General features: G+C 44.8%; 1 protein-coding gene across 1 annotated transcript in view; it reads right to left on the bottom strand.

Moving 5' to 3' along the window:
• Positions 1 to 951: 951 nt before the first annotated feature.
• Positions 952 to 15,200, bottom strand: part of KCNQ3 (potassium voltage-gated channel subfamily Q member 3) — a 300,058-nt gene continuing 285,809 nt past the window's right edge. The window contains exons 13-15 of the mRNA XM_061438572.1: positions 13,741 to 13,839; positions 11,890 to 11,974; positions 952 to 9,818 (exon numbers count right to left, since the gene is read on the bottom strand). Of these exons, the coding sequence (XP_061294556.1) occupies positions 9,102 to 9,818; positions 11,890 to 11,974; positions 13,741 to 13,839 (901 nt within the window). The 3' untranslated portion in view covers positions 952 to 9,101. The remainder of the gene's footprint in view (positions 9,819 to 11,889; positions 11,975 to 13,740; positions 13,840 to 15,200) is intronic.

Below are 15,200 nucleotides of genomic sequence, written 5' to 3'. Positions count from 1 at the left end.
GAGCTTGCTCAGCTGTAGCCCAGGAAACTGACAGAGGAGGGCATTTAATGCCCCGGGGCAACCCTCCACCAGGGAAGAACAGGGCTCAGTGGATGAATGCCCATACGCCTGTCTTCAGGTGGAACAATTCTTTGGGACACTTCACGTGGGTTCACAGGGAGTTCCTAGAGGAAATGAGCCCAGTTACCCACAGGGGAGTATATTCTTTACTGACCATTCTCCCTCTGTTCCTGTCTCTCCACTTTTCCCAAATAAACTACTCGCACCCAATATCCTGTCTCTATTCTTATGGAAACCCAATTAAGGCAGCCAGGGAGGCAACTATAAGATAGAGTCAAAACCTTTCACTCACGGAAGACTTGCTGAGTGCTTGATCCTTCAGGAGGATAATGACCCCTCAAGGCACACATTTTCCTCCTCACTTTACAGATGATAAACCAAGACAGAAAAAGGGTAAGTAATGCCCCCGAAGTTCCCTGCTCCAACACCCTGTCTCTCAAGAGAAATCATCCCTTCCAGCTGTACTGACGATAGAGGGAGACAATCTGACATGAGCTTCACTCATTTCCCCTCCGTCGACTTACAGTCTCTGAGTCGCCTGCATGGTCTTCCTTCCACATGGTCTAGGAGGTGAAACTTCTCCAAAGGAGAACTGTCTTGAGACTTCCCTCGTGGTCCAGTGGCTAAGACTCTCCACTCTCCATGTAAGGTGCCCAGGTTCGATCCCTGGTCAAGGAACTAGATCCTACAAGCTGCAATTAAGAGTTCTCATGCCGCAACTAAATTACCCAAATACTGCAAGGAAGATCGAAGATCCTGTGTGCCGCAACTAAGACCTGGCACAGCCAAATAAATAAATAAATACTAAAAAAAAAAAAAAACCCAAAACAAAGAACTGTCCTCATTTGTCACTCTGTGTCATTAATGAAGCAAAGAACATTATGCCACACGGTCATTGAAATGTCTATTTATTAATAAGTGGTGCAGTATTTATTTAAGATAGAACATAAAAAATCAGGTAAGAATTGTTTGCATAATATATATGGAAATCAACCTAGTAAAGTTGTTCAAAGATTGGACACAGCCAGAATATAAATTACACATACAGTTTAAAAATTACAGGAAATCATATTATAAAGAGCACTAAAGGCCACTTGTGGAAGAGTTGTGTTCCCGTGTAAGCCAGGATGTGAAGAAAGCCTACTTGTTAGCATGGAGACAAATTCAGGGAGCAAGGCACCAGAATTCTATGCCGTAAAAGGGGGTTAAAGAAAGTACAATCCAAAATCAGATCCAGTGGATTCATGTCGCTGGAAACCTCCATGTGCTCCTCAAAGACTGGCATTTTCCATCACTCCTACATTACGAAGAGGAAAAAGTACAAGAAGAGCCATATCGCACTGGAAGCAATGCGGAAAGCATTTGCCTTTAAAACGGGGAAGGATTGACAGGTCTGATGAAGCCGGCGCATCTTTCTAAGGTGATGTTCAAGATGCGTCAGAGCCTACCTCACATTTCTAACAGCAAAGCCTCTGACACCCGACAAGATAGTGGCCCCCAGTCTGGGAACTTGGCCTCCCACCCAGACTCTGAACCCTCAGAGGAACTCTGGAGGGTGAAGCTATCCTCCCGTCCCTTAGAACAGGATTCAGAGGGAAAATAAGAGCTCAATTATCAGATCAGTTTGGCTTCCCCCCGGGAACCTTGATCTTTTCATATGGAGAAAGAAAAACTGTTCTGAGCGTTTGGCATCCCAGAGAGTGTTTCTGAAGACCCAACTGTTTCTGCAGGATTTCAAAGCCCTGGAATAAAGGGGCAGTCTAGAGACAGAAGACCAGAGTCAGGAGGGAGGGACATTTGAACTTGTTTGGTTAAAACAATGAAAGGAGATCCTTGGGGATAAAGAACAAGGGGAACTTGTGGGATTATCTGTAGCCATACCAAACTCCAGGAGCTAGTGGATTCCAACATGAACCAGACAGACAATTTATGTGGCATTATTTTCTCCCACCGACAGCTGGAATGTAAAACCACTCAAAAGAACAGGGGGGACCACAAAAAAGCAAGGAGAACAGTCAAGGCAAGAATCACTCCTCTCTCTAGAGACCCAACGGGACTGCAATCATTCAACTGGAAAGGTGACAGGGTGGAGGAGGGCAAGGATTTGTGGAAGATCCCAGGGCCTGTCTGAGAGCATTTCCATTGACCTGGGAGACTTGGGATGGGGAGAAACAACGGGCTTTGCAGGTACATGGATTTTGTTGAGGGCTTCTCATTCTCAGCTTCAGCTTGCTCATCTACCATCGTAGATGGTAACACTTCTACCACTGGAAATGGTGACACTTCTCTGGTGGGATTGTGATGAGGATTGCAGGAACTCAAGAGAGAGAACTGTGATGTCCCATGCTACCCCAAGTGAGAGATCAGGGCACGTTCCCCTCTCCCCCTTCCCTGACCTCAGTCTTGTGGGCAGAGGAAGAGAATAGAACGTTGAAAGAAAACATGCTCTCATTTTGTCTTACTCTGGGATGTCAAATTGTATAGTCCATTTGACAAGTCTAAGAGGAATTACAAATATATTCCTAATCTGTGGGAAAGGCTTTTGATTGCTCAATTATAAGTCAGGTTATTCTTACAGAGAGCCCATTTTTGATTTATTTCTCTCTGAAACTTATTTCAACCCCAGACAGTCTTTAAAAACACTGGGTCACCTATTGCCATCCGAGAGCTTGACCATCTTTCTTTCTATCTCTTAGGAGCTCCTGGTTCTGCCTGATTCAGGAGAAATGAATATCCTGCTACTGGGTTTAACAAGGGCTGTGGGGCAGCCCTGCTGAATTCTGGAAAATCTATCCCAAGCACAGCTTGAGTGGAAATCACTACAGAAATCCTCCTTTGAGCCGACAGAGCCTTGTTCATTTCCTAAAACAATTTTCTAGTTACAGGAACATAAGACATTTGCAGTTAAATCCTGTTTGCTTCTTTGTAGTCTAGGTGAAGACACCAGAATACTAGGCTGTGATATGAACAAGACAGACATTCTGGGCAAAGCAAGAGCAAACAGGCTGTGCCCAGGAGAGACCCAGAGAGCCCCATGCAAAGGGACAACTTTAGCAGACCTGGTGACTTGGGGTCAAATAGTTGCCCAAAGAAATCACATCCCATTTCTTAAATTCGATAATTTTTTTTTTTTTTTCCCGAGGAGAAATCCTGGTAAATGGGTTTATAGATAAGGATGCAGTCTGAGACATGACTCTGAAGCTGAATGGGTCTAAGCGATGCACCAAAGAGATGAACCGGTCTATGCGTGGCAGGACACAGAGGGGATAAAGTGGGAGCGGTCGGAGAGGGGAAGGGAGGAGGGCTCTTCTTTCCTTTTCTCAACTGCTCACAGCAGCAGTGGTATTTCTATGCCTTTGACGACAGCAGGGTTTTGGAAGAAGGAATGATGTCATCTTTCAAGGCATGGGATCCTCAGTCATATTCGAAACGGGAAGATGTCTCGAACATGTGTCTACTTTTGCATTTGCTCCAGTGGACCGGGAAGTTTTCTCTCATCTCCTGGGCTCAAGAGCAATGCTGTCTTCTCACTGGGTATTTTACTCTTAGTTTTTGATCTCTGACATCTGGTCTAGGAGGTAGGAGATCTGAGTTCCAGATTCTGTGACACGATCACTCATTTAGTCACTGATCAAGTAAATGTGATTTCCTTGGCTCTGAGCCTCTGCTTCCTGATACAAAAAGAGAAGTGGTTTTTCTGGGTAATTGAGGTCTCTTCTCATTCTGAGCATCTAGAAGTCTATGAAATTCTACTTTCCTGCATCTATGATAATAGAGGAAAATACTAGTCACAGTTTCCCTGCAGGCATGCTGGAGCTGAGACTGTTCAAAGCTGAGAACAAAGCCCCCTGGGGAGGGTTTCAGCAAATTTAAACTCTTTCTTGGATGCTCTCCACTCATTTCTAGCATTTGTCTCACAAATATCATGGCACAATTGACTTTCCTTGTTGAAACCACTCATCCCTTTATATTTAATTATTCCTATTTGACTTTACGGCCTACAAACAGTGTGTTCCAGGGAACTTCCACGACCCGAACACTGGGATCCAACAGTCCTGGTCTCCTCCTTCTGACATTCCTGCTCTTCCTTATTTTGATGCAAAAAGGAAGCATTTTTATTTCTAGAGATGTCCTTATTTAAATGGCAATTGTGAAAGCGCTTGATCCTGTCGTGTACAAATTGGTGTTGTATCTTCACCACTGTTTTTCGGAAAAAGATCTTCTAGCGTAAGTTTAGAGTTCATGAGTCACACCAAAGACTCAGGCAATGGAATCCACATATACTGTAAAAAAATGAACATGAATGGTAGTCGCCCGCATATGGCAGTCTCTGTACTAAGGGTTTTATCTATGTGAATTAGCTCTTTTGAAAATAAAAATTTGCCAGAAAAGCCAAACATGTTTGAATATGACTCAAATTTTCATCCAGGGCATCTCTATGTCCTCCCAAGCTCTTGGCATTTTCCACTCCTGTTTCCTAAAGCACTAAGTCTATGCAGACAGTATCTGCCTCTGACCTGGGCACTGTGCTACCTGCTACCTGATTTAGGCTCAGGTTTAAATAGTGTAGTATCAGTAACACAAGAACTTTGGGTTGATTTCAATACAAAGAAAGGATTTACAGTCTGTTCAAAAGTTTATCCTGAAACAAACATGCCTTGGAAGACAAGTGAGGGCAGTGGGGCCGATTCCTCGGAGTGCCTGGGGTTCAGAAAGCAAAGAAAGTCCTTGTGGTTCTAGGTTTCTTGTGTGTGGATTCTAGGAAAACCAAGAGCAGTTACTTGGCATCTTCTGGAGGAAGCCTGGGTTGAGAATGGCAGACTGTTCAAAATTCAGTTGACATCTTAGGACACTGGACACAGTTCTTCTCTTAGCCCAGAAGAACCTGGTCTGTAGGTTTCTAGAAGCTTTTCTCTTGAAATAGATGCTGTACATTGGTCCTTACGATAAGCATCTCTCAGTCAACACAACGAGATGGAACTGCCTCAGTTCCTTGCCTGGGGTCCATTATGGCAGCAATCTGGTGAGGAAGGTTTCTCCAAGAACCTTCTCAGATGCTTTAAAAACTCTCCTTCCACAGCTTATCTGGAGCCATAAAGTCCAAAGCATGGAACTTAAAGTCCCCGTAGGACCCATTTGGCCTTTCCTGAGCTGATGGGGTCATTACCACTTCGATGCAGTTTTTACTTTCACATTCTTCCATGTTCAAGCTCTCACTGATTCCAACCTTGGAAGCATTCCTGTCTATATACAATTGTCTGCAGGGATGAAATGAGGTTCTTTCCACTTTTGGTAGACACAGTCTGAAGGGACCTTTAATAATTCAAGGCCACTAGAGTCCTAGATTTTGATGTTTTTCTTATCTCGAATTTCTGGTGCATTGTGCAGTGCCTAGAAGACAGTGGTGCTTAATAAATCTTGGCAATGAACAAACAAATTAGTGTTTTTATCACGCTTATTTGAGTGGCATAGAATTATGACAATGATCTTGGCCAGTTATGAGCAGCTCCTGTTATATTAGCATTAACAATTAATAATGTCTATAAGTAATTATTCTTTCAACTCACAGTGTCTTAGGAACTAACTGCCTTACACAAAATAAGCATTCGATGCATATTGTTGATTAATGGACTCATTGACCTATAGTATACCTTGGGATCGTCTGGCTCTGTTTTCATGACAATTAGAGCTTTATAACATCAATGCTATATCTAATAAATCTGACCTCTCAGCTTCCAGAACAAACACAATTAGTAAATAGAACTTTCTCAATTTGATGTTCCCCCCCTCCTTTTCCTCTCACAATTAAAAATAAAAATACATCCAGAATTTGCTTGTGTGCTAGTCTTTGATACTCCAAACTCAAAAGTGATCTCTAGTACTTTCTTCTCAGCCAATAGGATCACCTTTAATCTAACATTTGGAAAGTGGATTTATCTAATTAATTTTGATACTACTAAAAGAGGACCTTAAAATTTGCATATATCATGTTGTAACATACAGAGATTGAATGCACATGCTGCACAGTTTCCCTTGAGAAAGTCATACTTAATTCTTACAATGGAATTAATTTGTCATTATTTCATGAAGTTTGGCTGAACCATTGTAGTTTCTTCAGAACCACTGGTATATCCGAGGTAGAATAATCTCAGATAAACCACTGGTATATGTGAAGTAGAATAATCTTGGTAGAATAATCTCAATTTACCAGTAATCTTGGTAATGGTTATTTACCAATTCTGTTGGATTATTCCAGCATTCTGCTTCTTGGTTTGACAAAAAGATGTTTGTGGAAGCACATACTGTTTCTCCCTATAACCTATGTTTAATCCTAGACCCTGAATTTCTACTTCATCAATGACAGCCATGTTGATGATGTCGTCTGTGGGCAGGCAACTTGAATAGGGTTTGGTTTGCATTTCTGGAATTTTTTTTTTTTTTAAGAGAATAGCAAAGCAGAATAATCCAGAAAATAATTTTTTCTTTTTTTGTTTTCTTAGATGGGAAAAATAGCTCTTAAGATTCTTATCATTTATTCATTCATGAAGATTAATTTGCCTTTGTCTACCCTGATACTGCATTGGGGCTATATAATCAACACAAATCCAATCTCTGCCATCCTGGCCTTATGACTCAGCAGGAAAGCTAAATGCCTTCTTATGGTTTGGAACAAAATACAAATTCCAGTCCTTTGTCAGTTACTAAAAGAACCTAAGGAAATCATCTAACTTTGGATCCATGATGACTATTTTTAACATGAGGATGAGAAAGTCTCACTTTTCCAGTTGGGAACTCCATTGAGTTCTTGGAAAATGCCTCTACTTGTACGATACTGAGACCAGTATGTTCTGAAGGGGTATTAATAAGTTAGAAAAATAATTGGCATGTTAGATGGCTCAGTCATTTTTGATGAAAGATTCCAGGAATATCAGAATCAAGAACCAAGCCCTAAGGAAGGAACATAAGGCTTATTGGGTCATGCACTCCAGTGGCACTTGCAGCCATATTATAGGGGCCAGAAGAAGGATCGAATGACCCATGTCCTTTGCCCTTCAAATGGCCAGAAAGTCCAATAGCAAACCTTAGGGGAGGGGGCTTCATGTCTGATGTATGTGTTCATTGTTCTGTATTTCCTACCTGGGACTTCAAGGTCAACACCCATCTATTCATGGGACTCTTCACGTACAACTTCCTTTCTACCATTCACAATGCCAAGGACTTCAGGCTTTGGTTGTGAGTCCTAAAGTCAGGGGCTGACCCTTCATTATCACTGTATTCTGAGCTTTTTACGAGATACCTGTTGACATGTGGTTGAAAGAAACCCACCTCTGAGGAAGAAGCTCCTCTCTCCAATATAGTGCAAAATCCTTGCATTAGGTAATGATGAAACTGTCAACCTTGTTGATGTCAACCTGCCACAGCCACTCTGGCTCTCGACAACAATGCGAGGGAGAATACTGGTGGGATGCAGACATTCCACGTCAATCGGTTTGATGGTCACCATGGCAACCATCTACAACGGCCCTTAGATGTGTGAAGAGTGAGACAATAACACTGCGGTGGAGTCATTTAGCTAATTAGCCCAAGCCTAACGGAACTCTTTCCCATCAACGTGTTTCAGAGAGCAGCGACATCTCCTAACAGGATGGCTTCTGCTTCATATTGATACTTATACAGGAGGTCAGTGCACTTCAGCTTGTCTGCTTACACTTTAGCTAGTCTTATGGCTACATGTGGTTTCAAATATCTAGAGGGGTCAAACTGGATGGTTCTGGAAATTTTGCCTCTTTGCATGTCAAAAATGTTGTAGTTTCCTGGTACTGATTTTTTTTCTGGATCCAGAATGCAAAGCATCAAACATGTTTTGCAATAAAAGCAGACATTCCCCTCCCACTTGGATAAACAGTCTCATGAGCACTTTCTACACAACACAGGGTACCAGCATCTTGGTCCCACTGTGTAAACTGCAGGGCAGTGTCGGCAGGAGGGGACCAGGGCCTGGAGAGAGCCAGCTGACTAAGCCAGCTCTCCTGGGGGATGATGGGGGCATCCCAGTCATCTCTCTTTACCTGGCCTGCGGTTTCTCATTTTTACAAGGAAAGTCCTGGACCAGATAATTTGTGTGCCCTCTTGACTCCAGTTCCTATGTGACTCGGACATCTTATATGAGTGTCACAGGGAGGAATGTGAATTGGAACCTCGTGTTGAAGGCCCTGAACTTAACTCCCGCCCCGAGGGGCGCCCCACTGCTGACACATTTTGTTATCTTTGGCTACATAAGTTGGGAACTATTTAATGTGCGTGTGTGTGCCTGCTTTCTCCCTGCCTATTCACAACTCATCCGAAATGTTACACTTGCCACCACCTTTGATAGATGAGGAAACTGGGGCATGAGAGTTGACAACGACAGACCAAGTGAGGTCCCTCTGAGAGCCTTTGGAAGGTTTTCCCAGCTTTTCCTTAATAAAATAATTTTGTAATTCTTAGTTTGGCAGATATGATGCTATCTCATTCCTGCCCTCACATTTTAGCTCAAGAGGCAACCTCCTTGGTACATGATGCTTTTTTGTTGAGGGAACTATTGGCTTGTTGAAGAAAACAACTAATCATTGGAGTGTTTTACACAAAGGGGCGGTGATGTGAGAAGCAACGGAAACGACTTTCTCTGCTTACCAAACCAAAACCCAAAGCAGCCAACCACACAGACACACGGCACGGCTCATCCATAATTTCTCCCCGTACTGGTCCAGTCATGATTCAAAGTAAGAACAGCGGATAAATGTGTATCCTAAAGAGGTTAGCGGTACCATTTTATATAGTGTAAAGTCATGCAAACCATGCTTGAAAGGAAGCGGCTTCACTGTGGTGACCAGGGGACATAAAAGGCCACGACAAGCCCCCGCCCAGGTGGGGCCAGCACGCACATGCATGCGTGTGATGCAGCCCCTGGTGATCTCACGGGGATGTGGCGGGTGTGAGAGCAAGTGAGCTATACAAAGTCTGTCTACATTACAAGGAGGAGCCAGCCCACGACCCCTTTTTTAAGTGGGCTTGCCGGAAGGGGTCCATATCGAATCAGAAATGCCGTCCCCCGTGGACGACAGAGGCAGGGAGCCACTGGGTGTGAAGGGCTCGGTGTCCGTGTCCGTCTCACCCTCGGCCAGGTACCGCTTCTCCCTCATCCAGCTCGATCCCCCGCTCGGGCCAAACGCATAATCGTCTCTGTCCTGGGAGATGCTGAAGCCACTGGGCGAGCGTTCCAGCTCCTCGTGGTTGACCGACATCAGGGACAGGGGCGTGTCGCTGTCCCGGGTGATGCTGCGCCTTTGCCGGGGGGAGACTCGGTCCGAACAGGGGCCGTGCAGTTCCGCCTGGGAGCGGTAGCTCCCTCGGGAGTCAAGAAGCGTCAAGATAGGCAGGACGGTGGGCCTTTCCGCATAGGGGGTCGCATGACCCTTTCCAGAACTGGGTCCCCCTAGGGGCAGGTCCACAGGGTCGTGGGCAAAAAACCCATAGGGGCCGACTTTGTCGACGGGCACCTGGTGGAAGCTGTAGGGGGCATCGGGGGCTCCCGTTTCGGAATAGTTACAGATGATGGTTTTCAAATCCGCATCCCTGCGGTCCTCCTTCTGCTCGGCCTCGGCGGGCGAGGAGGCCCCCTTGCTCGGGGAGAAGCCGGCGACGTGCACCTGGAGCCGCTCCATATGCTGCAGATGCATGTCCACCAGGAAATCCAGTTTCTTCCCCATGTCGTGAACCTGGAAAACACAAGGAATTGGGCATTACTGCTTTCTCCAGGCCGGCGGGCACTTGTTATTGGTGGTGAGGAAAAACCATAGCATTTACTTTCCAGAAAGGAAGACGGTTCCTGCCATAAAGCATAATCATCATAACAGTTAACTGTTTTCTATCTCTTGATTTTGAGCTTTGTGCATGGATGCGTGCATGTGTGCTCAGTCCTTCAGTCATGTCCAACTCTGTGCCAGGCTCTTCTGTCCAAGGGATTCTCCAGGCAAGAACACTGGAGTGGGTTGCCATTTCCTTCTCCAGGGGATCTACCTGGCCCAGGGACTGAACCCATGTCTTCTGTGTCTCTTGCATCGGCAGGCAGATTCTTCACCACTGTGCCATCTGTGAAGCCTGCACGGATTTCTGCTAATCTAAAAAAACAGGGTAAGGGCTTTCCAGAAACCTGGAAGCAAGAGACATGGTGTGAGGATAAGTTTTACCCAAGGAGAAGGTGGCCTGGCTGCTCCTGTTTGGATCCAGGAGGAGGAGTTCTTGATTTGTAAACATTCCCTTAAAGAAGCATCTATATTGTCTGCGCACATTCCTCCTACCTGGGGACGTAAGCCCCATGGGTACAAGGACAGTGGTTAGCAAGAATTCTGCTTCTCAGAACTAGAGATGCTCCCTAGGGGCCTTGGAGGCCAGTAGAAGGTATGCTGAGAACAGCTGCATCTACCTGCTCCTACCTACAAAATTGAGAACATATTAAAATCATCATGCGTGTACAGACACAAGTGTACATGCACGTGTGCATGGGATGTTCTCTGACAGTTCACAACTCACCAGGAAGGACTGAAGGCAGGTCTACCATTCCTTGTTATAGTTGACGACACAAAGCATAGAGCAAGGTCATGGCTGAGTTGGTACCCAAGTCTTAATAATAACTAATCCTTCTCTAGCAGTTACTATGCACTTTAAAGTTATTTAATTTTTCATATTAACTTTCTTATTCAACTTATTTAATTTTCACAACAGCCCTATGAGGTGGACACTATTATTCTGTTTTTCAGGTGAGGAAATAGAGGCACAGAGAGATGAAGTAACTCATCAAACATCAGAGTAGGTAAATGGAAGAGCTGAGATGACAAATTAAAATTTAACAGCAGAAAAGGATATTCTTGACATACTAAAAAAGGGTAATTATTCAAATTTCCTCTTATCTCTTCTGCACATATCCAATTTTGGGTTATGAATAAAATAAAAGGGTTGATAGGAATCCTAAAGGAAACTGACGGTGCTATTTATCTAGTGCAGTTGGGTGTATTGTGTGTTTAGTCGCTAAGTCATGTCCAACTCTTTGTGACCCCATGGACTGTAGCCTGCCTCGCCATGGGATTTCCCAGGTAAGGATACTGGACTGGGTTGCCATTTTCTTCTCCAGGGGACCTTCCTGACCCAGGGATCAAACCTAGGCCTCAGGCATTGCCGGCAGATGTTTTTTACCAGGAAGGTGGGCTTCCCAGGTAAAGTTGGCCAAACAATGCTAAAATACAAGCCACTTCACTGAAGAAAAGAGAGGTGGACTTCCTGGGGTGCTGTGACTGAATGGGTTTCTTTCTGCCCTGAATGGACCCCACCCATAGCCTGCCCTCCTCCGGGCCCCTTCACACAGGCCACACACTGACCCAGGTTTTCACGGAAGGAGGATAACAAATGCAGAAAAATACCGAAAATGTGGAGAAGGGCACTAACATTCCTAAACACCATGAAGTTCATGATCATAGTAGCTACCATTTGTTGAGCATTTACTGTGTGCCAGCTACTATTCTAGGTAATTTACAGGTATCAATTGATTTAATCTTCAAAGCAACCTCACGAGGTGTTAACATCCCCATTATACAGATGAAGAAACTGAGGCTCAGAACAATTCATTCACTTGCAAGTGATCACCCAGCCAGTAAAGTGCTAAATCAATGATTTCATTTCCAGATTCCCTGATGAATGGTAGATACTCAAGTCTGTTATCTCCCTATAAAAAAAAATGACATTTGAAAATAAATTCCACATACTTGTTCTTGGTGGGAGAAAGGAAGGACCTACCTGTCTTTCGACTTTCACAAACTTCCCCATCATGCTTTGGTCTTCAGTTTCTGATGTGGATGGTCTGGCTACATAGGGTTCATTCCTAGGAAAGAGCCCATAATGCTGTAAGATCATGATACCTATTTTTGCTCTGCAAGGTCACTTCAGCTAGGTGGGCCGTGGTCCCTGGGACTACCCTGCTTGTGCTCAGGCTTACAGAGTCTGGAAGAGCCCATGGAACTCTGCAGCCCACGGGCATTGGGAAAGGCCAGTGTTTCCTACCTTCACCAGGGATGTCTCATACTTACCATGTTGACTGTAGGAAAATGTGAAGCTGACTATTACGCTGTTCTTAGGAAGCTCTGTGTCAAGCTTAACTTAATACACCACTTAACTGTGCCCAGAGTGCTTGATTGCTTTAAATTATGTTCCTTGGCCTTTCCGTCACAGACACTGGTTGATGATGGAGCATGGTTGTCTCATCTTGGGAACCAATATTTCATCTGTTCCATTTAGCTAAGACTGGAAAACAGATGCAAAATCTGGAAAATGATGCCAAAGATGATATTCGTAGGGAACAGGATTGAGACGTGCTGCGTTTGCTCCTTGGCCAACCACAGTTCACATCTGCCTAAATTCCAGTTTGTTTCAATATTGTCCTATGTAGACGAGAACTTTCAGGGAGTCTAGCTACTGCTTGAAACCATTCATGCTTGGTACTTTCTAGGCAATTGTTTTTTCTCTAGGCTACTTACTCCTTCTAGGTCCCTGGCCAGGTTTGGGTAAAACAGTGTTTCTTTTTTTTTTTTTTTCAATCTTTGGCTGTGTTGCACGGCATGTGGGATCTTAGTTCCCTGACCAGGGATCGAACCTGCACCCTCTGCATTGGAAGTGTGAAGTGTTAACCACTGGACAGCCAGGGAGGTCCTGGAGCAGTCTTGAATTAAATCAGATGTCAAAAACCAGTGGCCTCTGTGCTGAATCCAGCCCACCAGTGCTTTCCTTGGCTTGCACAGGGTTTTAAACATTGGAGCCATTCAAAAGTGGAGGATTGCACATCAGATCTGAATATTCAGCTTTTCTTGAGAAACTAGAGTATCTGGAAACAGAGGATCTTCTTTCTTAAAATTAGCAAGAGCAGACCTGAGGTTCTTCAGGGCCCTGTGGTTCACCCCTTGCCTAGCCCCAGAACTGAAGCCAAGATTAGATGCTCTGTTTGCCCGCCTTACACTCTTCCTTCCTTAATGATAAAGAGCCTTATTATTATACATTGCATGGTACTTCTTACGCCTACCTCCCTTCACTCATTTATGTTATTGATACTTGCCTTGAAGATACTGGGGAATAAGGAAGTGTAAATGCAGGCAGCGGGCTTTCTAAAGGATCCTGGCTCATCACCTATAAAAGGACAATTTTCAGACAGTTTTTCAGAGAGAGCAGAGCTGCTCTGGGGCTGGACAGTTGATTTCCTTCTCAGTCTCTGGGGCTGATGAAAGTTAAAAAAAAAGCCAAAACAGCTGGCCAGGAGGAATGCCTTGGGCTCTGCTAACATGAAGTATTCTTTCGGTTCAAAAAAAAAAAAAAAACCTCACAAGTCTCTTTTTATTTTCTAACTAGGAAACCGTCAGTTGCATTTTCAGCAGCCATACAAAGGAGTGTGGCTGCAAGGCTTTCATTCAGAAACCTCTCAAACGGCCACAGGCTGGAATAGGCTGCAGGCTCTTTCTCTTCATCTTATTTGGGGGAATGGCAACCTCACCCCCACGGTAAACGAACCCAGCTGAGACTTGGGCATGGGGATTTGGGCATGGGGATGCGGTGCGGGCTCCGGATCCACACAGCCCATCAGTCAATGCCCCCGGGTCCCACCTGGGAGACTGCTGGGATGGGTAGGTGAAGGCGGCTCCTCTTTGAGACTTCTTATGTTTTGGAGTAGATGGAGGTCCAGGGGTGAAAATCATATCTATTCTGAAAGAGAGCACACAAAGAGGGGGGATTAAATGACAGAGAGCTTTGTATGAAAAGAGAGGAAAGCAATGTATTCTCTTTCTTCTGTCATCAGCTGCGAGTTTGGAAAATAAAAGAGAAGAGCATAAAGAGAAAGACAGAGGAAAGGAGAAAGACTTTCTAATTTAATGCATCATCATTTTTTTTTCTTTTGGCCCAGTGTACCGAGAGCATCTCTCCATCCCAGAGGAGAGAGGCAACCGAACCACAGAGACAGGGTGACAGCTGCGTCCTGTTCCTTCTTACAGAAAATGTCAGGTATGCTGCAGCAGGTCTGGTCTTCCAGCTCTTTCATTTCACCCAAAACCTCTAGTTAGGGAGGTCTTCCTGCTAAGCCCTAGGCTCTGTTTTCAGCTGTGCCCTCTTTTCCTTGCAGCTTGGCAGGCTCCTCCAGCTACTAGAGGGATGAATTCAATAGTAGCTCCTATAGCCCCCCCATCAATGTCACCCTGAGCACAACAGAAGACAAATGCCATCCCCCCACCCGGCACTGAGCTACAGTGCCCCGTGCTCAATGGAAACAGCCTGGGAGGCTTATCACAAGCCCAGGACCGCGGCACTCAGAAGGAGCCATGCCTCTCTACGTCCTTCTGCAAACCCAACTGCTCCTCCACTGACCCTGTGCATGCGTGCGTGCTAAGTCACTTGAGTTGTGTCCGACTCTTTGCAACCCTATAGACTGTAGTTGGCCTGGGTCCTTTAACTATGGGATTCTCCAGGCAAGAATACTGGAGTGGGTTGCCATGCCCTCCTCCAGGATATGTGTATCTCAGTTCAGTTCAGTTCAGTTCAGTTGCTCAGTCGTGTCCGACTCTTTGCCACCCCATGAATCGCAGCACGCCAGGCCTCCCTGTCCATCACCAACTCCCGGAGTTCACTCAGACCCACGTCCATCGAGTCAGTGATGCCATCCAGCCATCTCATCCTGTCGTCCCTTTCTCCTCCTGCCCCCAATCCCTCCCAGCATCAGAGTCTTTTCCAGTGAGTCAACTCTTCGCATGAGGTGGCCAAAGTATATAAATATGTACAAGTATGTATATATTTCTGAATGTGCTATTAGTAATCATATTATGCATATATATCCACTATAGATCACATAATTTTTATCTTACTATATAGACTGTAAAAATATCATTTGATGGTGGCGTAACTTTTTAATGAGATCAGGTACCATTCTTTTCTTAATCACTATTTATATAATGGAGGTGTGTTACAGAGGACAGGAGTTTTGTACCCAGGTGGATCTGGTTTCACTTCCGGCTTTGCCACCTACTAGCTGGGTAGTTTTGGGCAAGATCATTGTCCTGTAAATCTTGGTCTTC

The sequence above is a fragment of the Bos javanicus genome, chromosome 14, assembly GCF_032452875.1.
Source record: "Bos javanicus breed banteng chromosome 14, ARS-OSU_banteng_1.0, whole genome shotgun sequence".
Classification (NCBI taxonomy): domain Eukaryota; kingdom Metazoa; phylum Chordata; class Mammalia; order Artiodactyla; family Bovidae; genus Bos; species Bos javanicus.
This window is presented reverse-complemented; position numbering and strand designations above follow the sequence as displayed.